General features: G+C 51.0%; 7 protein-coding genes across 7 annotated transcripts; 3 read left to right on the top strand and 4 right to left on the bottom strand.

Moving 5' to 3' along the window:
* Window positions 1-307: 307 nt before the first annotated feature.
* On the top strand, window positions 308-1,853 carry A1O9_06220 (uncharacterized protein; the record flags this gene model as incomplete). Its single annotated transcript, XM_013405430.1, has 3 exons — window positions 308-431; window positions 473-673; window positions 730-1,853. The coding sequence occupies 3 exons, from the start codon at window positions 308-310 to the stop codon at window positions 1,851-1,853; spliced, it is 1,449 nt and encodes a 482-aa protein (XP_013260884.1).
* A 563-nt stretch (window positions 1,854-2,416) lies between these two features.
* Window positions 2,417-4,276, bottom strand: A1O9_06219 (fructose-6-phosphate 2-kinase/fructose-2, 6-biphosphatase; the record flags this gene model as incomplete). The annotated part of the gene is made up of 8 exons (XM_013405429.1): window positions 2,417-2,726; window positions 2,807-2,967; window positions 3,027-3,390; window positions 3,439-3,558; window positions 3,622-3,709; window positions 3,760-4,035; window positions 4,095-4,167; window positions 4,247-4,276. 8 exons carry the CDS (start codon window positions 4,274-4,276, stop codon window positions 2,417-2,419), a joined length of 1,422 nt encoding a protein of 473 aa, XP_013260883.1.
* A 2,195-nt stretch (window positions 4,277-6,471) lies between these two features.
* A1O9_06218 (uncharacterized protein) lies at window positions 6,472-8,112 on the bottom strand (the record flags this gene model as incomplete). The annotated part of the gene is made up of 1 exon (XM_013405428.1): window positions 6,472-8,112. The coding sequence occupies one exon, from the start codon at window positions 8,110-8,112 to the stop codon at window positions 6,472-6,474; it is 1,641 nt and encodes a 546-aa protein (XP_013260882.1).
* A 3,187-nt stretch (window positions 8,113-11,299) lies between these two features.
* A1O9_06217 (uncharacterized protein) lies at window positions 11,300-14,485 on the top strand (the record flags this gene model as incomplete). Its single annotated transcript, XM_013405427.1, has 1 exon — window positions 11,300-14,485. One exon carries the CDS (start codon window positions 11,300-11,302, stop codon window positions 14,483-14,485), a length of 3,186 nt encoding a protein of 1,061 aa, XP_013260881.1.
* Window positions 14,486-15,291: 806 nt separating this feature from the next.
* A1O9_06216 (uncharacterized protein) lies at window positions 15,292-16,648 on the top strand (the record flags this gene model as incomplete). Its single annotated transcript, XM_013405426.1, has 2 exons — window positions 15,292-15,322; window positions 15,381-16,648. The coding sequence occupies 2 exons, from the start codon at window positions 15,292-15,294 to the stop codon at window positions 16,646-16,648; spliced, it is 1,299 nt and encodes a 432-aa protein (XP_013260880.1).
* A 212-nt stretch (window positions 16,649-16,860) lies between these two features.
* A1O9_06215 (uncharacterized protein) lies at window positions 16,861-18,640 on the bottom strand (the record flags this gene model as incomplete). Its single annotated transcript, XM_013405425.1, has 4 exons — window positions 16,861-17,304; window positions 17,435-18,015; window positions 18,126-18,262; window positions 18,336-18,640. 4 exons carry the CDS (start codon window positions 18,638-18,640, stop codon window positions 16,861-16,863), a joined length of 1,467 nt encoding a protein of 488 aa, XP_013260879.1.
* A 385-nt stretch (window positions 18,641-19,025) lies between these two features.
* Window positions 19,026-20,266, bottom strand: A1O9_06214 (fructose-1,6-bisphosphatase; the record flags this gene model as incomplete). Its single annotated transcript, XM_013405424.1, has 4 exons — window positions 19,026-19,472; window positions 19,540-19,612; window positions 19,669-20,073; window positions 20,133-20,266. 4 exons carry the CDS (start codon window positions 20,264-20,266, stop codon window positions 19,026-19,028), a joined length of 1,059 nt encoding a protein of 352 aa, XP_013260878.1.
* Between the last annotated feature and the right edge of the window lie 1,183 nt (window positions 20,267-21,449).

Genomic DNA, 21,449 nt, shown 5'->3' with positions numbered 1-21,449 from the left:
TATGTAGCTTCACCTCAATCCGTGACTACACCAGGCGGTCTACAGCACATATCTGGCCAAGGGGAGCTGCTTACCACCTTCCTAATCTAGAGTAATCCCTGCTGTCTTCGAATGATAACAACCTCACTGTCTTCGAGGGCCGAGTGCCATAGCCTATCAACCTCTTCTCTCTGAGCAATGTCGATAGTGATAATAGCTGCTTCGATAGCAGCATACGATAGACCATCTCCAGAATAGCAATATTTGAGACTTCTCCCCTTGAACCTTGAGTACCCTCCATGAATCTTCAATAGAAAACGTGAGCGAGATGAGTGACTACGAAAAGTACCGTTTCAGCGGTGCAAGAGACGTTGATTTCGAACCTCAACACGCTCTTTCTACATCTCACCCAAGAGATGTTTCTGACGGCCCTCCTACTGGTTATGATCACGGTACGCTTCTGATGCTCAACGCCTCCTTGTATCTTCTTCAGTGCCATCTACTGACCTTCGATATCCAGAGCACGACGTCTTCGGCAATGAAGAAAATGCCACCATCAAGTACAAAACATTGTCATGGCCGCTCGTTGCCGTTCTCATGATCGCCGAGATTGTCAGCAACGGCATGCTGTCTCTGCCTGCTGCTACAGCTGTGGTCGGCATTGTGCCAGGAGTGATCTTGATAGCTTTCCTCGGTGAGTGTCTCAACATGGCTCGCTAGGAATCTGGCCTGATCAGCCTACTCGCACAGGCATCTTCGCCCTGTACACATCTCTCGTCCTCGTCGACTTCAAGATGAACCACCCTGAGGTCCACAACATGGGTGACGCCGGCAGAATTCTAGGCGGCCCGATTGTGCGAGAAATCCTGTCCGCTGGCACCGTCATCTTCGCCATCTGCGCCACAGGATCACAGCTGCTAGCAGGACAGATCACCCTGGGAGTCCTCTCGGAGAGCAAGCTCTGCCTGATGTGGTACACCGGCATCTTCGCGATCCCGACACTGCTACTCTCCTTCCCACGGACCCTCGACCAGCTCTCCTGGCTCTGCATCCCATCGTGCATCTGCATCCTCGTCGCTGGCCTGGTCGGCATGGGCGCCGCGGGCGCCAACCCAGCACCCGACCGGCACATCGATATCACCCGCTCAGCAAGCTTCTATGACGCATTCGTCTCGATCACCAACCCGGTCTTCTCCTACGCTGGCCACTTTATGTTCTTCATCCTCATCTCAGAGATGAAGCACCCCGGCGACGCGAAAAAGGCAGCGTGGGTGCTCCAAATCTTCGCGACGACCTTCTACATCGTCTTCGCCATCGTCATGTACGTCTACCTGGGGCCCAGCGTTGCATCGCCCGCCTTCTCGTCCTTGCCCCCGAAATGGGCCAAGGCCACCTACGGCATCGCCCTGCCCAACTTCCTGATCGCGGGGAGCCTGTACTCGCACACGGCCGCCAAACTCTTCTTCATCCGCCTATTCCGCCGCACGCGCCACCTGCACGAGCACACCGTGCTGGGCTGGGGCACCTGGACGCTGCTGATTGTCCTCGCCAACGGCGCGGCGTTCGTGCTCGCCGTGGGCGTCCCGATCTTCGCGTACCTAGTCTCTATCGCGGCCTCGCTCTTTGCCAGTTGGTACACGTACGGCATTGCGGGTGCCTTCTGGCTGCACGACAGCTACTACGGCATGGACCGCGGCCGCTCGAGAGGCATCCACGGACTGGCCGCTTGGATCCGCAGCCCCGCGAAGACCGTCGTCAATATCCTGACTTTCCTGGCCGGCGCCTTCATCTGCGTCGCCGGCACCTACGTCTCCATCAAGCTGATCATCGATGCTTACGACAGTGGCTCCGTCGGCGAGCCTTTCGCCTGCTGACACTCGCACAAGAGGACAAAGGTCTTAATCTCCTTGCATCTAATCGCCTGATAATAACAAGTGGAATGAATCGCCAGATCATACATCGATACTCCTGCCTCGCGCGCGAGCTGGAGGATGGAGATGGTGCTAGATTTAGCTACGGCAGGCAGCAATTATGGAATGTTCAAGATGCTATATCTACATGCAAGCAGGACCGTATGTAGCCTAGATCAGTAAATAATATCTCTATACCAACCACTTAGGCCGTCATAAAAGTCTAGCCCTGGCATCCGCCAGAGTCCAAACCAGCAGTAAAGGTAGGGGATAAAGGAAGCTACGCACGGGGATCACCAGGACCTCAAGACGGTATCAGGGAGCTATCTATAGCTCTACGGACGAGGAGAGATAAAATTGGTATTCGTCTGCTACCAAATACAAGCCCGAGCACACGTCCCCCTCATATCGGTCTAGCTGTTTTCTTTCGTCTGTAGCAAATACAACGATGTAATAAGCATGATATCTGTGTGTGTGCATTCATTACGACATCATCAACCGTCGTCCTTCATGCAGAATTCATTCATTTACGCCACAGGCAAGCCCAGCATACCTGGTTCTGGCTCACCGGTATCAGCAGCAGCAGCAGCCTTCTTAACTTCTCCAACCACGTCTTCTGGCATTCCATCACTGACACTATCGTGATGTTTTGCCGTGGATCCCTTTGGGCGCCAGGTGGAGACAGCGGGAATGTCGGCTTTGAAGCGCTCGACTTCGGTACCATAAGCTTTAGGTGTGAGCTTCATAAGCGTGTGGAGAGGTACTTCCATCCATGGTGATTTCTCCTGGGGGATCTCCATGAAGTAGGCGAAGATGCAGCGGACGATGGCTTGATGGCTGTGAAACAGGGGGGAAAGTGTCAGCATATCGTATAGGCAAAAAGGCTGGAGGCGATTGAGGACGGGCAGATGTCTTACGTGATGATGATGATGTTCTCGCTTCGCTCCAGTTCCATAATGATGGGCTCGAGACGAATGACCACGTCACGATACGACTCGCCTCCGCGATAGCGATAGTTGTATTTGTCGTCATCACGAGCTTGGAAATCCTCAGGGTATTGCTCCGCAATCTCCTGATACTATGGCAGCCAATTAGAGAGCAGATAGAAAGATCAAACCAGGAGTAGAAAATACTCACAGTCATCCCATCACATACGCCACTGTCCAATTCATCGAGGGCTTTCCACTGCAACTTTTCCCAACCAAGTTCCTCGACAAGGTATTTGGCAGTTTGGCTTGTACGTTTCAGAGTAGACGTCCAGATTGTCAAGGGAGCATCTTTGGGAAGCCCTGATCGTTTGACAAGTTCGGGGAGAAGTTTTGCATAGCGTTCGCCACGTTCGCTCAAGTTGGCATCTCCTCCAATTTGGCCTCCAAGATTGAACTCGGATTCGCCATGGCGTGAAAGCCAGATGCTTCGGGGTTTGATATGGAGGTTGGTCAGGTAATAAACGAGACGGGACTGAAGATAGTCTTGTATCATGTTGATGACAGTTCGTGCCCTAGAAAAGTGGTTAGTGAGGTGAGTGGCGCGGGCGTGAGGATCGTACCCGATATTAATAATCTTCACGTATGTCAAATGCCGTTCCGACTCGTCAATAGTTTGATAGACCTTCTCATAATTTCTGATTCTGTCACGGAAATCTCGTGCCGCCGCCTCAGGATCTTGTCTAGTCAAAGAGTCAGAACAATCATGAATTCATTCATCCATCAACCAGAGGCGAGGATCGTACCCGACGTAATCAGGGGAGCTGGTCTTGACTTCCAAGATATTTGACATGATGAGGTCCTCGTCATCACATTTGCTCTCGACAAATAGGTCTGTGTAGGGCGTTAGCTAGGTCCTGTCGGGATACCAATGATGAGCTTACGGAGGAGGTTGGCCTCAACGATCTTCTCATAGATCCATTTGCGTCTGCTCTTTGTTGAGTTCGTAGCGTCCAGAAGGGCAACCTTATTGTCCTTGTCTTTGAACCAGTTGAGCATGTCTGCAACAGCTGCTTCAGCAGCGGCACGGCGGGCCTTTTCTCCCTCGGGGTTGTTCACGTCGAAGAACTTGGCATCGGGATGAGGATTGTCTGTACGTCTGTATTTGCCTACATTAAAGACCTCTGCTTTGACGGACGTCCATCGGAGGTAACGCTTGACTGTACAGTAGGGTCAGCTGGGCAAGGGGCATTGTGAGGTGAGTGGACGAGAAACAGACCTTTGCCAGCTATAAGACTCTTGCCACGAGCCGGCAAGCCGACCATGACCACAACGATCTGGGTGACATCTGTCTGTTTGAATGGTCAGCAGCCTGGCTTGAATGAAGCTTTCAACAAATGCAGCATGTCCCAAGAACGAAGAAAAGCATACTCGATCACTAATCGGTCCACAGAACGACATCTTGGGAAGAATCCAGAGTAGATTGAGATCGTGTTGTGAGAGAGGTGTAGAGGTGGACCGGGAAGAGTTTGTCCTGGGAGCAGAAATTGGTGCTGGCCTTCCCTCACAAGCAGTCGCGGCCGCGCCCTGTCGTCCCCTTATTTCTCCTTATTGGCGCTCAATATCAGAAAGGATCGCCCACGTTTGAAGCATTCCAGCACAGTCCCAGTCAATACGCTTCCCTCGGGTTATTCGCCTGGGGAATAATTGTCAATTCTCACAATGAGAGGAGCAAAGGGTCCTGAGTAAGCAGTGTGGGCCTGTACCCCTTGCACGGCCGTCACCCTGAGCGAGATGTCGCCAGTACCGAGCCTTGCGAAACTTGTTCTTACAACCCACAAAATTTCTTTGAAGAAGGCTGAGGCACGTCACATGCAAGCACAATTGATGCCCGTCAGGACTATCATGCCACTCCTTCTGAGACTAGAGTGCTTTTGCCGTGGGCGGGAAATGGTGTGGTTGAGTCTAACAGATCATGCAAGGTCAACGGATGACCGCAACTCAGATCTGGGCTCAACACAAATTTGCAGGTTTGATCTGTTTTTGTCCTCGGAGAATTAAGGAACCACTTGGTCCCCACGCTGAGCGTCTTTCTCCACCAAGAAACATGAATGTTTGCCTCAAGGGTCGTGACAGAAAAGACCAGCCTGTCGGTTCACCGGATACAGTCTTGGTAGGTGACCGAGTGAGCAGCAGGATAACTCTTCCAGCCTCACTCCGATCAAGACCTGAGCGTGCCCTATCGCTGCTGTTCAGAAGAAAACAGCTGCCATCGTCATCTCCACCAATTGCCTCGGCTGAATTGGACGCAATTTTCACAGCGACCACACAAAGTCTGTGTGGATACGGTGTAGCTGAGAGACGCCGCGACGCACATTCCATCCGTATGAAAAGCCTGTCCACCGGCCACTAGACGAGAATGGCCGAAGGTTCATGTGACTCAATTAAGCCATAGCCGAATTCATCCCATCGCGAATACGGCGCCGGGCCATTCCATCGTACGAGGAATGGGGCAAACACGCAAAAGCCGCGGCATGTCAAGACAATGCAACACCTTTCAACAAATCAAGACAATGAAAATCAGCAAACTCACATCAGTAGTCTGGAGAAGCCTGTTCAGAGAGCTTCGGTTTAACAGCGAAATAGGACTGGATTGGACAAAACTCATGGCTGCAGGTTATCTCCCGTCCCAAGAGCGTGGTCAGTCACTTGCCCTGGGATCTAGGTGTGGCTTGCGGCGTGGGGTGTGTCGTTAGGCTTGCCTAAGACAGTCTTCCCGGCCGTGAATTCGTGCCAATGATTGGAGAATTCCAGGCTGCGTGTTTGGGTGCTGGGAGCTGTCTGAAACAAAGCACTTGTCGACGCTGGATCAAGCAGAGCAACAGAAGACGTCGTCCAAGGATGGCCAATGATGAGCTTGATAAAGCAAGATCTGATGCACAAGAGCGTGAGTCCTGCTTGACGGATATTGACTCGCTTATAGTGACGGACAATGGATGAATATCGGCCTCTTGGAGCTATGAACTTGTCGGTGAAGATGCGAGCTGGTGGCGGAAAATTGACAGGCGCTATTTTGTTTTGGTTATTTGGTAACGTCCTTTGACAATGGAACACTTATTGCAATGGCTATGGGAGCCCTTCAATCGATTTTGCTATTGTGTGGATATACCGCTGCTTTGGATAGAGAAAAATAAGTTGAAATGGCCATTTCCCACCAAACTACTTATCGCGACGGCTTCTCCCTTATCAGCGCTAGGTTTCCCGCAATTTTGTATGTTATCATTCTTTGTCACACCATGATGCCGTTGTATCTGTCATAGAGAATAAGATCATGGATTTTCAAGTTGCGCGTGCTCAAGGCCCCGATGGTGCCAGAATATCAAACAAAAAGGGCAAAGGCCTAGAGGAGAAGAAGATCGAAGAAATTCAGGCATCGCAAATGACCATCCACCAGATTTGTTTTACAGCTCCCAATCATCATTGACAAGCCATATTGTGCCAACCGGGGCCTGTAGTCGGGCCTTACTGATTGCAAAAAAGATCTCAAGCAAATCCCCTCATAGCTACCAAACTCGTGTTGCTTTCATTTGAGAACTCAAAAGCCCACAATGACCTCCTTTTTCTATGCATTTTCCTCCTTTCCCCGCTGCGATGCTTCAACGAAAGGCATCGTGGAGGAGGCTTCCGCGAAAGAGGAAATCAACGTCAGCTCGCTGACCAATCTGAAATTTTGCCATATCGGCTTGTTCAATCGAAGGTCTTCTCAATATCCCATCCTCCTTAACCTGCGGAGCACAGTCGTCACACAACAAAAGACCACAGCCTTTCCCTTTCCCTTTGAGACTCGGGATTCGCATGCCAACGATGTTGAGTTGCTGATCAGCAGCACAGCGCCAGTGAGCAGATCTCGGACACAGCGAGCATGTCGGGAGAGGACCGGTCTTCAATTTAGACTGATGTGGCCGCCAAATTTCCACCAACTGAGAGATATACCGGTTTTCGAGCTCTGGCGAACGGATGCCGAAGGGGATAATAAAATGAGCCTTGCATCTAGAAATGTACAAGCGGCTCAAGGAGCATTTGACACACATCCTGGTTGGTTCCCAGCCCTCTGATCGATGCCCATCTCCAGTCTCTTCATAGTCTGGGCTGTCACTGTATTTGATGACGTGGACCTCTATCTCACCGTATCCAAATATGCCGTAGCGGAAGTCGGAGCAAAAATGACATGGTTCTTCATCAGTCGGTGTATGCTTAAAGTTTATTGGATGAGCCCAGGTTGTCCGGATGGTCAGTTCGACTCCATCTGAGTCAGTTGGTGGTGACGGCGCAGTGGAGTTCGACCATGTCACATGACTTCGTTGTAAACTGGGTGATGGCGACGGCTCATTGGAGTCTGACGAAGAATCCAACTCGATTGGATCTTCTCGAGAAGATCCTAAGTTGACCTTACGGTGAATACTTCCTTCCTGATCCCTTGTTACTCGAGATTGAAGTTGAAGGGACGCCACATGACCTCCGATGATTAGAACCGGTGTAAGAGGAGCTGCTGGTACAGGTGCTTCAGGACGAGGCGTTTCAGGTACTGCTTTCAGAGAAGTCTGATCTATTTTTAGAGGTTGTTGTGGTACAAATGAGTCCTCTACACAGATATCATCTTCCTTGAAGCATTCAATACGATTCTTGTTGCACCGTATACAGCACTTATCGTCATTATTCTGTTTGATGCATTTAGCCCAAGCTCTCGTGCAAGGCAAGCATCTTTCCGTCAGTGAAGCACGGTCCTCATCCAGAATATATTTTTGGTTTCTGAGCCGTCTTCCATGTTCATTGTCGATCTTGGCGGCTTCTTCATCAAGTCTCTCCAGGTACTGCTGAGCGGGAACAAATTTGTCGGGCTTGCCAAACATCATACTTCGGTCATGGTCGCGTTGTGTCGTCAGTGCGCGCGTGGCGTTGGGATCAATCGCCAGATACTCTTGCCGACAACACGTCGGGCTTGAGTAGCCATCTCGCTTGGCCCGCTTCGATGAACCCAACATTGCTTTGAACAATCTTCGCTTCCGCTTTGCTAGACCGGAGTCGTACTCATCAAGCTCTTCGGAGGAAGACGAGTCCTCGTTGAAGAGAGCAACCTGCTTCGTGCTGATATTTTGGGTGTTGGAGATCTGACGGAACTCGTAATCATCTCGTAGGTGTCTTTCGCTAGTGACGGGGGACAAGGCAGGTACTTCATCATCTCCATAGCTCTGGAAGACCCGTAAGGCTTGCCGCAATATAACTCGCGAGTACGTCATAGTTGATGTTGGGCAAGGCGGTAGACGTGATGAGATAAGGTCATGTGCATGGTTCAAAGTACGAAAGGCCTTGTATGAGGAGGGTGGGAATGGAAGACTAAGATCGTTGAGGAAATACAAGCCGATAGTCCATGGACAGAAGTGCAGACGTCGGCCAAGGACTGGGACCTGAGAGGTTAGGATGCTTGAAGGTGTAAGATGAGAGACGAAAGTTGTCCTGACTACTGGGAGGTGATGGTTGGAGACAGAGATGGGTTGAACATGAGTGAAAGTAAAGCTGGTAAGAAGAGCAAGGTTTCATTTTCAGGGTCTCGAAAGATCTGCATGTGATTACATTATTTCGAAGTGAACAATCTGCAATTCAAGTCAGTTGTTGCACAGGAATGGGTTTGGATATGCAAGTGAATGGATGTGAATGTTTCAGATCTAAGCCCTGTCACAGGCTGTGGTCGTCAAAGTTGTAGCTACGTTGACCGTCGTGATAATAGAATAAATCATCATAGAGATGGATGGTTGGTGGCGTTGGGTACAGATGATTGACTCACAGGAAAGATTAATGTGGTAGAGTCTGGTAGAGATACCCTCTGTGATTCTTTCAGACACATCAGCCAGGGTCCATTTCGAATAAGGATAGATGCTGGTCCAATTTGAAGTGTCATCAGGCGGACAGTATCGTCTTCGTCAATCGAAATCAACTTGGACATATGCTTGTCTTTAAATTTGTGTCGATTCATCATATGAAAATCTGAGGAAGTCCGACATAAACCACATACCATGGAAGAAGATCCTCGAGGTCAACTGCGTAAAAGTATATTAGCACAAGTTTGCAAACAGACGATGAGCAAAAGCTTGCGTATTTGATCTCAGAAAATGCATGAATGGTAAAAAGATATGTCTCTGCATCAGCAAAGCTGAATAAGACTCGTCATCTAGATGGGCTCATCACAGAAGATAGAAGCATGGGATAGGTTTAACCTACCTCGAATGAAAAACGGACGACAACTTTAAGAAACTTGCAGCTGCGCCCAACTCTCTGTTAGCATGACATGAATGCAAACCATAAACAAAACTTTTAAAGGCAAGGTCTTTCAATCAGTGGGCGAGGTTTTCTAGGCCTGCCACAAAAGGGCATATCCATCAAGACCAGCCATGATAAGGCTGTCGGAGCCCAGTGCCATTCATCATAGAAGCGAGGGTTGTAGGAGTAGGTTCGAGCATGAGAGGAAAGCCATACCATGGTAGATCGGTCACTTTGAAGCAGTCAGTTATTCCATCATGATATTGTGTGAGGAGTTGTGAATTGAAAGAGGAAGAATCGCGATCAGAGATAGCCATTTGAATATCTTCAACAACCCGAGGGTCTCAGCCGGTAATTTCCAGCGTATATAATATTCCAAACAATCATCATAACAAGTGTAGGTAGAGAAGGGGGCAGGTGAACGTACCGATAGTGGAAGGGAGCGACAGGCTTCAGGTCTGTTATTGTCGTTAGTGAACAGCAATGACCGCTTGTTTTATGGCGTGATACATAGAGTGTCGACTGTTTTCTCAGACTGACGTGCTTGCAATTGAGAGTTTCATTCCCTCATGGGGTCAAAGACTCTAGTTTGTTGCGGTATGCGGATTCATCACTTTGGAGGATGTTTGTGATGCTGCAGCTGCAGGAAAAGACGTACCAGAAACTAATGTTTGCACCGCACCCGTATTCTATGCCATCGTTGTAGGCGTTTCTTTCTCGACCCACCCAAGAGCTGCTGAGTAGTGGCTGCTGAGAGAGGAAGAAAGTGTAAGGTTAGTATTCTCTCAAATTAAACTCTGGTGAATAACTGCAATAATGCAGCTTCTGTAGTGAACTGGAAGCATCGATCATGACATAAAGCACTTTTTAATCCAACAGACCACGCATCTGATGGACAACGCCTGGCTGATGAGAAGAAAGCTCGCATTTGCGTTCATGGGAATGAAAAAAGAAAAAATTGCTTTAGTGTGTTGACTGGACTTCAACTTGGTTTGTTTCGGCTTCCCCAAAATTTCCAGATCACGTGCCTGCTTGGCATACTCTAACCACGCTAGTATTAATCTGGAATAGAGCAGGCGTAGTGCAGGTCTTTATTTGGATCACATCCCACCTCCACTTCAATTGGCCACCTCGTGAGAAAATAGCCGCCTGAGATATCACCAACGCAATCAACCAAGGCCTAGCCTACGGATACACCATGCCCTTTTGTTGACGACTTAATCCAATCCTCACGTTTTCAGACTCGCTAGGCTTAGTCTTATTCTCCGGCTGGGGTTCTCAGGTGCCTCTCCTCCTCTAGTTGCAGGCTCAATGGCAAAGAATAGAACACCCTAAGAATTCACTCTCCTTGTACTTCTCGCGTTTCTGTTCATTCCCGTCGTCTTGCTTTCATCACAATCCAGCCTTTCCAATTTCGTTCGAGTCAACGTTGATTTCACAGTTATTCAAGCCTATTCCTGTGCTTCGAGACTTGCGATAGCCGTTCTAACTAGGCACAGCATCATGGCCCAGAGCATTGTCCAATGTGATATGATCCGTCTGGGCGCTTAGCCCACCAATCTGTCTCCTGTGGTTGGTGAATGCTCTCAAAGCGTCTAGTATGTCTGTGTATGTGCACGTTTCTTTCCCATTGAAGCTGTTTCTGTCAACAGCTAATGTTTCAAAAGCCGACCGTGGCCTGCGGCTGAACAGGTACCATATCCACAAAGACTGTCCATCGCCCTTCCTCTTCCTCCTCCTCCTCCTCCTAGGGATGGCCAGCCTCGAGCCTCGCCAGTGCGGCTTGGATACCCGCCTTTGCTAACCACGAATATTCCATCTCCTCGAGGTCCACCGACCCAAACGCCAGCCTCCACTACTTCACTATATGGGCCACTTTCCTCTTCATATACTCAATCGCCTGCACCGAGCCCACGAAGTGTTGTTCCCATGGCTTCTAGGGTATCGGCAAACTACAGTGTCCCTTATAATCCGAGAGAATGGGTGGGAGGCAGTCGGAGGGCTTCACTGATTGAAAGCCATGGAAATGAGCCAGAGAGTATGAATATCTCCCAAAGAGCATCGCAGAAAGTATCTTATGGTTCTACAGATGGAGTTTCCAATCCACCTCCGCCATATTCTGGACCGGCTCCTCGAGATGCAGCTGTTTGCACGAGTGCAGGATCAACCATGTCTCCCGCAGATTCGACCTTCACTGGGGAAGACCCATCACAGATGAATACTCCTACTAGTACTGTTGGTGTTCTATCGCCACTCAATCCAGCCTCGTCGATGTTGGGGGATGGTGGACAGGCTCTAAACTCGTCAAATGGTGTTCAATATATGAATCATTCAGCTGGCCGTACAACTAGCTTTGACCCTCGACCGTCACACCTCAGTATCACTACTCAACTTGCTGAGTCCCGACCAGGGTCTGCTTTGAGTGTTGCCAGACAGTCATTACCCCCAACTGGTCTGTCGATCTCTACCAGCGCTGCTCAAGCCTCTCATATCTCTGCAAATTTAAGAGACAATGCTTCCCACGTTGGGTCATATCCAGATCCCCCAGGAGCACGAAGAGCAGCATCTGCTGGTGCTGTTTCCTCTCATGGATCGTCCAATCAAAGTCTTGATGGTTCCCTTTCTCGGTCATCCTCTAGACAACGAGGCTGGCATCCGGGAATGCCTTTACCTGGTCCTCCACCAGGACCGCCTCCCCCATCTTCAAGGTCCCACAGCACTGGTGGTGTTCGGACTCATGCCCAATCTCAAAGTGCTGGTCAAAGCAGCCGTCCTTCACACCGTGTTCCACTGAGGGCCCCCTTACTTAGTCCACTTCCTCCGACGCCCGCAAATTGGCGAGATGGTTCGACCTCCCGGTCTAGCTCCAAAGCTCCAGTTCCACTTCATATCGAGACCACAAACCTTGAGAACGCAACGTCGCAGCAGATGGGGCTCAGTCGTAGCGCTGCTCTACGAGTTTCGTCTGCAAAAGGTCTTTTAGAACGACGCAAGAATCGACGCAGTATGCACGATGCACCACTAGCGGATTGGAGCGCTCTGACTATTGAAACCGACCCGTGGCTTGACGCTGTAAGCCCAACAGGGTTCAGTCCGGAGCAGTCTCCAATTTTGGACTCTAGAGCTCCGGGCATGAGTCCGGAATCAAGCCGACGGAGAATGGCATCTAGCAGGAGGTCAACTCAGACATCTAACGAAGAGCAGTCATCGTATGCACCACAATTTGCCATGAAGTCCAACAATCCATTTAGCCCTAGGGTGGCGACGCCTATCATGCCACCAAGGACTCTCCCAACGCCTCCACTGAGTCAGAAAAACCCTGCATCTGCTCATAGCATGCTACCATCCACAGCCTCCTCAGTATCCGACTTACTTCACGGCGAGACCGATTCTTTCATCGCCGATGCTTCACGCCGGCATCACGAGTTTCTGCTGCGAGAAAGTCAAGCCGGTAGTGACTTGGAGCGGTTGCAATTGTTTACCCAATTCTTTGCATCAGAGGCCAAGTTGAGAAGAGCAAAGTACCCAGGGCCATTCGTAGAGGGCACCTTGAAAGTGAGCGGTGCAAGCCAACGGCTATTCGAGGAATTGCTTGACGACGTCAGTTTGGAAGCCTTCAAGAGCCCTGTTACTACTGGCAAAGAACGATCGTCATTCAATGGACTTCGAATTGACCCTCCTCAACGTCCAGACACAATGTGGTGGAACGATTATCGCCCAGCTCTATCACCCATCGCGAGCATGAGTAACGATGAACTTAGTTCACGTGGCCGTACTGCGAGCCGTTGGTGGCAATCTCAAACTGCGGAGACCAATTCAGAAGCAAACGGTGCGCCGAAGAAAATGAAGCGATCAAAACGAGAATCTAAATATATGGGATTGTCGGCACTGTCTGTCGAGGAAGTCCTTTCGGAAGCGGCAACTCCCACAAGGCTCGATCAAATACTTGAAAGCGGCGATACCTACCCTCAGGAGAAGGTCAATTCAGATGCATTTGGCATATTTGAAGACCAAGAGCCTGTACTACATTTCGATCGAGCGAACAGTTTTCCAATGAGCCCTCAAGCCGTGGACATCTCCCGTTTTATCACTCTTCCGCCGCCGTATCCACGTCACTATCCAGCAGTAAATAACAGTCACCCGAAATTAGCAGCCTCACGGAATTTAGTTCGTACACTGAGCGATCTAACAGAGCTCGAAGACCGTAGGTCTCGTGTCAATGTCAGCGTGGAAGCCTTGCGGACAGAACATAAACGGAAAATTCGAGAAGCACAGCGAACATTCAAAGAAAATATACATGCACAGATCAGTGAGGGCAGCATCACCTATGCTGAAGCGGCAGAAGCTGAACAAGCATTAAAATTGGACGAAAATAAACAAGAGAAGATCTGTCTACAGGCAGAATTCGACACATTACAAGATGTATTAATCAACCCTATGCATGATCTGTTGAATGCGCGGGTTGAGCAGCTCAATGCAGGTATTGTCGAGTTGAAAGAGAAGTTATTCGCCGAGACGCAAGCACAAAATCCTGATCGACCTCAGCAAGAAGGAGATGCCATGCCGGAAATCCTGGAATATCTAACACAGCTCAAATGGCTATTTGAGACCCGAGAGCATGCTCATCAGGAGTTATTCAACCTCCTCAGTGACCGCAATGAGAAGTACAAGGCCATTGTCTTACTGCCCTACCATCAAGTCTCCCATATGGAAAAGATACGAGATACCGAGGAGTTCTTCCACCGCGACAGTCTACAGCGCAAGAGGGTATTCCGGGATGAATCTGTCGCACGATATCAGACACTCCGCCAATTGGTTGCAGAGCATGTTGCGCAAGAGGTGGAACTGCAGTCCTCGGCGTTCTGGGATATTGCACCGGGGATCCTCGATTTGATTCAGAGATTGCCGGATGGGGTCATCCCAGCGGGGGCCATTGCAATTCCGCAGGCCGAATATGAAGAGAATCCATCCTATGTTGATTTCCCTCAACAATACCTCTACACACTGCTCGACCATGCAGAGAAATCAACCTACCAGTTCATCGAATCACAAATCAACTTAAACTGCTTACTTCATGAAGTGAAGCTTGGAGTATTGAAGGCACGGTGCCGAGCAGCAGAGGCGATTCAAGCGCAAAACAGCGTGAACGGTACCAGCCGCTCTGCTGAAGATCCGAGGGAAACTTGTGACAACGAAGAAGCACAGGCGACCAATGAGTTGAAGCAGCAAGTGACCATGATCGAAGAACAGTGGATGGAAGCACTGGGTGCTGCGTTGCAGAACAAGAAAACGCAGGTGAAGCTTGACCTCGAGACCGTGGGTGGCTGGGATGAGTCTATCCAGGCTGCTGAATAGATTGCAAAGCAGGTTGTAAATGATGCAATTTGAGCGAATCTTCATGTGCCCCAAAATGTCTCGAAAGGACATACCTATTAATGATTGAATGGAAATTAATGGACCATTTGACCTTCGCCAATTCCCTTCATAGCAGCGGATACAGTGACTTATCCCTTCTTGAGGACCAAGGTACTGAACGGGCATTGGCTCGCAGCCTTGCCCTGTCGTTTGTCACTTGGACCGCCGCGTCCGTCAGCCTCTTTACCCGTAACCCAGGTCGACGACAGCGTCTCCACCGCTGCTGCCATACCACACAATAAACTTCCACGCCGAGTTCGTGATCATCGTCCAGCTTCACCGAATGAGTGCCCGACCACTAACGACAACTTTCCATCAACAGGTTCGGAAAATGAAACCCGCGACTTAACCAACCGGGGTAGGTCCTTTGGCCAGTCGCTTGACTAGCGGATGGTCATGACGTTCGCGCTCGTGTTACGCTCGGTGCGTGAAAGGTTCTTGGATCGCTCAGTCGCTGAATCTCGAGATTCCACTTGGCCCATGGATGATGTGATCATGCATACATTATTTCCGAGGTACCTTGACAACAAAGACCAGAGACCAGCGAACTTGGCAAAGGGGGTATAGCATCCGAGCCAGCCAGTGCAAGGAGTATTTCTTGTTTCTGTCCTTGGCCAGGGGTAAGACCAGCCCAGGAGAGCGTGAGAGGAGGAGATAATAGACCAAGTTACTGCCGTTTCATTGTCACATCTATCATCCATTTATTTGATACAAACGATACTACCTAAGTGTCATCTTCACTCAGCATGCCGACTGCTATTGTCACCGGGGCCACAGGTAGGCACATAACGTCCTTGGGCGCCCCTCCCCACTCACCTCTTACCATCCCATCCAGCAAGCAGAGGGTCTAACTACCCACCAGGCATCACAGGCCATGCCATAGTGCAAGCACTTCTGAAATCACCAGAATGGACGAAAATCACCACGCTCAGCCGCAGTCAGGAACCGACTGCTAACTCTCGAATCTCACACAGCACCCTAGATCTCCAATCGTCAGCCTCAGACATGACATCATCACTATCCAATGTGAAAGGCGAATACGTGTTCTTCTGTGCATACCTGGCACGGGACGACGATCAGGCTACAACGGATGCGAACGCGGCGATGCTGCAGAACTTCATCGATGCGCTGCGGCAGTCGGGCGCCATCAGAGACCTCAAGCGCCTTGTGCTGGTCAACGGCCTCAAACAGTACGGCGTGCACTGGGGTCGTGCCAAGCAGCCCATGCATGAGACCGACCCGTGGATCGAGGGAGCTACCTGGCCACCGAACTTCTACTACTCGCAGCAGCGCATCTTGGCCGAGGCTGCGAAGCAGAACAAGGACGAGAACTGGACCTGGGCCGTGACGTATCCCCAAGACGTGATAGGCGTGGCGAGGGCGAACTTCATGAACCTTGCAACCGCGCTGGGCCTGTATGCGAGCATCTCTGCAACATTGCCGGAGCGAGAGCTAGTATTCCCGGGCAGTCTGACCAACTACCTTGCATTCAACTGCTGGACATCTGCACGGTTGCATGCGGAGTTCTGCATCTGGGCAGCTCTGGAGCCCAAGGCCGGGAACCAAGCATTCAACGTCACCAACGGCGACACGGAGAGCTGGCAGAATCTTTGGCCAGCCATCGCAGAGAGGTACGGTGCTAAAATCCCGGCCACTATGTTCCCAGGTGCGGATTTCTCGGAGGGCAAGAAAGACCAGCGGTACAAAGATTTCGAAGCGGCGCACATAGTCCTCCCGACACCGCCACCGATCGTGGAACACGCGGACAACATCGGGTTGAAAGGGCTTTTCGACGGCGACGACAAACACAATGCGGTGCACCAGCAAATCGACACAGCGAAGTGGGCGCAGAGACCTGAGGTCGTCAAGAAATGGGAAGAGCTCAGGGACAAGTTTGGTCTCGACCAGAGTACCTGGGACAAGGCCACCTGGGGGTTCCTGGCCTTCCTCTTGGGCAGAGACTTCGATTGTGTGGTGAGCATGAGCAAGGCGAGGAAACTGGGCTGGACGGGATATGTCGACACCAAAGATGCGTTCTTCGAGACGTGGGATCAGTTGGAAAAGGAGGGCATTTTGCCCAAGGCGGGCGAATTGAATATGTGAGTGAGATGAATACATGGGTAAGGGTGTGCTCATGGCTTTTCCTCGAAGAGAGGACATGGATGTGCCCATCGTACACGACTGAGTGCAAAGACGGCAGTCAAATACATACTGTGAGGTTGTACATAAGCCGATCTGCTGAAACACATCCCTCAGCGTGACGAAGACCGCCACGAGACAGCTCAAGGCTATTACATAGCAATCAAACCAATCAATCAATAAGTCCGAACACCGACCCTGCCCAGCTCTTCATCGAAGACGAGCCCCAACCCTCGAAAAACCGGCTCGCCCAGCACCCAAACATCCTTGAGCCCACTGCCCCCCCACTCCTCTCCATGTGCGAGCCCCCGACTCTCAACCACACTCCCAACACAATAGCCCGTCCCCTGCGCGACCTTCCCAAGACTGAACATCCCTCCACTGGGCCCATACAGCGCGTCCGGCGCGGTCCCGTCGCCGTTCATAACCGGGAAGTTCCAGCCGCCGATCTCGAACGCGATGTGCACGTGGTTGAGGCAAGGAAACGCAAAGAAGGCGTCGTACGGTGATGGGAGGCGTTTCGTGCCGCCGATGGAGTCGTAGAAGGTTTGTGCTGCGACTGGCGGTGCCAGGATGAACGGGATGTTGATGTCGAGGAGGATCGGTTGGTTTTTCAGGACCTGGTTTTGGAGAGTGAGTGAGTGTGATAGGGTGGGTATAAACATTGATGTAGAAGCGCAACAAACACACACACATCCACCCTCGAGGGGAGACGTCGTGGTCCTGTCATATCATTCTTTTCATACATACCTTCGCACCGTTAAGCCACACCCCCGCCATCAGCGCCGTCCACCAACCGGCCGCGCCCCGGACATTGGTCCACTTGAAATGCGCATCCCAGGCATCTCCCCTCGGCATGGCGAGCTTCAAGCGCCCCTCGACTTGCTCCGCGATCCAATCGGGCGTCGCAACAGGGTCACCGAAATGCTTCAGCTCGAGCTCGACGCGGGCCTTCGTTTCTTCGACTTCCTGCACAATAGTGCCGCCCAGGCTGAGGATCCCGGTCTCGGTGTCGAGCAGCGTTACCGACCAGACCTTCTGCGCGATTGCGCCTTTGGAGTGGAGTTGGTCGAGGAGAGAGGGGGCGGACAGGCGGGAGAGCGTGCTTCGAGAGGAGGAGGAAGACGGTGAGAGTCCGAGGAAGGTGCCGGCGTGGGCCAGGGTTTGTCGAGAGGACTTGGAGGGCCTGCAGACGGCGAAGTCCAGGCGGATGGGCCGCAGACCTATGGTACTGCCACTGCTGCTGCTGCTGCTGCTGGTGAAGGGGAGGTGGAAATGGAACTCGTCGCTGGGGAGCCGGCAGATGGCGTGTACGGAGTCATCGTTGGGGCCTTTTGGTCATTAGCGAAAAGAGAGACCACAGTCAGCTCTTTGAGAGATGAGGATGCGCTTGATGATTACTGTGTGCACCTCGTGAAGATAAGCGGCCATCTGGACTTACCGTGTGTGCTTGAGGCAGAGGCATCATACAGCGTACCTTTCCCACTGGTGGTGACGACGGTGTAGAAGTCTGGACTCAGCATGTCGAGCTCAACTTCCAGGCTCTGCGGCGGCTCGCCCACTGTGAAGCGTGTGTACCTGTTGACATCCATCGAGTCAAGATCAAGACAACGGAATCCCTATCCCAGGAACAAGAATGAGGCCCGCTCACCATCGGTCGAGATGTCCAGCAACATCAATCAAGTGCGGGTCATTCTCGTCGTCGTTATCCTTCATCCGCCAGCGGCGGACCAGGCGATTGCCCTCAACTTCGCGGTAGCTGGGAGCATATTTGGCTTCTACGGCCTGCAACACCTCTGCTAGATGTGTCATGTTGGCAGGTTCGCGTCGCGAGAAGCGATTCCCTCGTCTGAACAGTGGGAGATGGATGATGGTGCCTGTGACATCTTCAGGCTGGGTTGCCACGAGGTGAGATGTGAGACAGTTCAATAGGAGCATAACAAGGAAGGTAGCCATGATAGAAAAGACGGGACGATGATCTTGATTTCGAAGGGTTGGATTATATGCGGTGTGTGGATTGCAGAAGACAATCAAGGTGTTCTTTTTTGGTAAGTCAGTACAGTACTTAGGTATCTCATCAGTTCAACAACCACTGCCTTGGAGTGGCAACTGGAATAGCAGTACGAACAACCACAAACCAGTCAACGACAAACTCCGGGTTCATGCCTTGTCCTCGTTTCTTAGTGCCGGACTAGGGAGATAAATGCAGTTAAGCACTATCTCTTACTTGATTTTCGTTTCCAGTTCCCTTTATCCTCGCCCACTACCACCCCCATTGACGCTATCCCTCGACATTCCATGCTTGAAAAACGCTCCCCAAACCTGGTCTTTTTCGGTGTCTTTATTTGTGAGCCTCGAAGACTTTGTCCAATTCATCGGGACTTCCCATAAAAATTCCGGACCTGTCGTGGATACTCTGCGGCACGACCTCGAGCATTCGCTTCATGTTGGAGTCGACAGCTTTACCGCCAGCATTTTCCATTACCATGGCCATGGGAGCGCACTCGTACAGGATTCGGAGCTTGCCCTTCGGACTCTTTTTATCGGCAGGGTAAGCAAACATACCTCCGTAGAGCAATGTCCGGTACGCATCAGCAACCATGGAGCCGATGTATCGAGCTGAATATGGCTTGGCACCCTCGCCGGCAGGATATTTCAAAGACTCGAAGTAGGCTTTCGTCTTCTCAGTCCAGTATAGTGAGTTTCCTTCATTGACACTGTAAATGGCGCGCTTCTTGGGGATGCGCATATCGGGGTGGGTCAAAATAAATTCGCCGAGGGCATTGTCCTACATAGGGTGTTAGGGAGAATAGTCTTCCGGGAGCAACAGGAGCGAAAAAGATCCTTCTACTTACCAAGGTAAATCCGTTGACAGTACCGCCCTTCATGGTGATGACTAATTGAGCTGAGGCACCATACATGGTAAAACTGTCCATGCTGTTAGCAAAGACAAGGACTAGAGGCTCTCCTTGGTGCCGACTTACCCAGCAGCCAACAGTTCAGTGCCAGGCATTAACAAGTCCTCCACAGTGGGTTTGCGCCCAATAGTACTGTCTGGGAGCTTCATGATACCAAAAATGGTACCGACGGAGACGCCAGCATCCAAGTTCGAGGAGCCGTCAATAGGATCACAGGCGACAATGTATCTGGCATCAGGGCTCTCGTCGAAATAGATAATTTCATCCTCCTCTTCCGAGACGACCGCTCTGCAGCGGCCGGAGCCTCGCATGGCAGCGACAAACAGGTCATTTCCAATAACATCGAGTTTCTTCTGATCGTCACCGGTGGTGTTGGAGGAGCCAGCCAAACCGGTCAAGTTGATCAAGGTAGCTCGTCGGATGTAGTAGGCGATGGATTTAAACGAGAATTGAAGGGCGTGACATAGTAGTCTGCGTGGGGAAGTCTTAGTATGCATCCACTTCTCTCATTGTTTGAAGAGGCCACTCACGTAAAGTCTCCAGTGGCTTCCTTGTGCTTTGCTTGCTCTTCCGTCAGAAACCTGGTCAGAGTAATGATGTCGAGATTGATCTTCTCTGTGCCAGTGCCGGTGCTATGGCCATTGGAGTCTCCGTTGGCAGCCATCGTGAATTGACGGGATTGAGTTGAACGAGAAGCAGAATAGAAATGGGCGTCAAGGAGGTTAAGGCCGGGCACGCGACGGGATTGTTTCAAGACCCTCGGCAGAATGGAGGACGGGCTCTCGGAGGAATGTGTCGAGTTGGAATATGCGTGTTTTCCACAACCCAAACCAAACAGATGCAAGTACAGCGAGAATCGAAGAGATCAAGGAGGGAGAACTTTGTGGGAGAAGAAGGAGACGACGGATATATCTATCTATCGAGAAGAGAGCAAGGTCAACTGTTGAGAGACGAGAAGCTGTCTGAGATCCCGAAGCCCCATTTTCGTGGGCAGAGGGCAGAGAACAGCTTCCGTTACCATCGAGCGAGAACGAGGAACAAGTCTGATACAGTCAGTAACTGGTACGAGTACAGGGCCCTACTCCGCAATCGAACTGATCCGACGATACCCATGGCCAGAGAACGGACGTGCGAAGATGGGTCCTGGGTACGGAGTGTGTATGTAATAATTGATTGACTTGTGGTCGGAGAAACGAGAAGCGAAAAGGCGAGGGGCAACCTGGGCCAGAGCGCAGGGGCCAGGAGGGGCAGATGGCAGATGGCAAATGGGGCAGTCGCGATGCCGTCATGCCCACAAACGTCGAACTCTTCCGAGAGCAAATGCCCAGACTTTTGCTGTGCGTTCTCCTGAATCACCCGACACCAGCAAAATGGGTCAAGGGCATCGAAGAACCGCCCAACGGCTGCCTCGGTCTGGATTCCCCGAGCCCACCGAGCCATGATGTCTTTCGTGTCTCTGATGATTCTCAAAGGCTCGGATGCCAGGACAACGTGGTTGATGTCGGTTGAGTTCTAGAGCTTCTCGTACGGATCAGTGGTGCAGTAGTATGTATTGATAAAACCTACGGGTTATACGCGACTTTCATTGTATTATTGTACATGAACTCAAGATATAAGACACGGTATTATACTAGCTATAAAACTGAAGGAAGTGTAGGTAATATCTAGGAACATTGACTATAGAAGACAGCCATTAGTATTTGCGATAATTATTAGGGTGAAGCGGTTCCCTCAACGACCCCGTTTTGGCGCCCTCGACATCAGAGCCACGCGATGCCAAGAACTGATTTTAGTATTGACAATGAGGTGCAGCTATACGGGCAAGCGCAACATGCGTATGGCAATTT

Source organism: Exophiala aquamarina, assembly GCF_000709125.1.
Source record: "Exophiala aquamarina CBS 119918 chromosome Unknown aczIA-supercont1.4, whole genome shotgun sequence".
Lineage (NCBI taxonomy): Eukaryota > Fungi > Ascomycota > Eurotiomycetes > Chaetothyriales > Herpotrichiellaceae > Exophiala > Exophiala aquamarina.
This window is presented reverse-complemented; position numbering and strand designations above follow the sequence as displayed.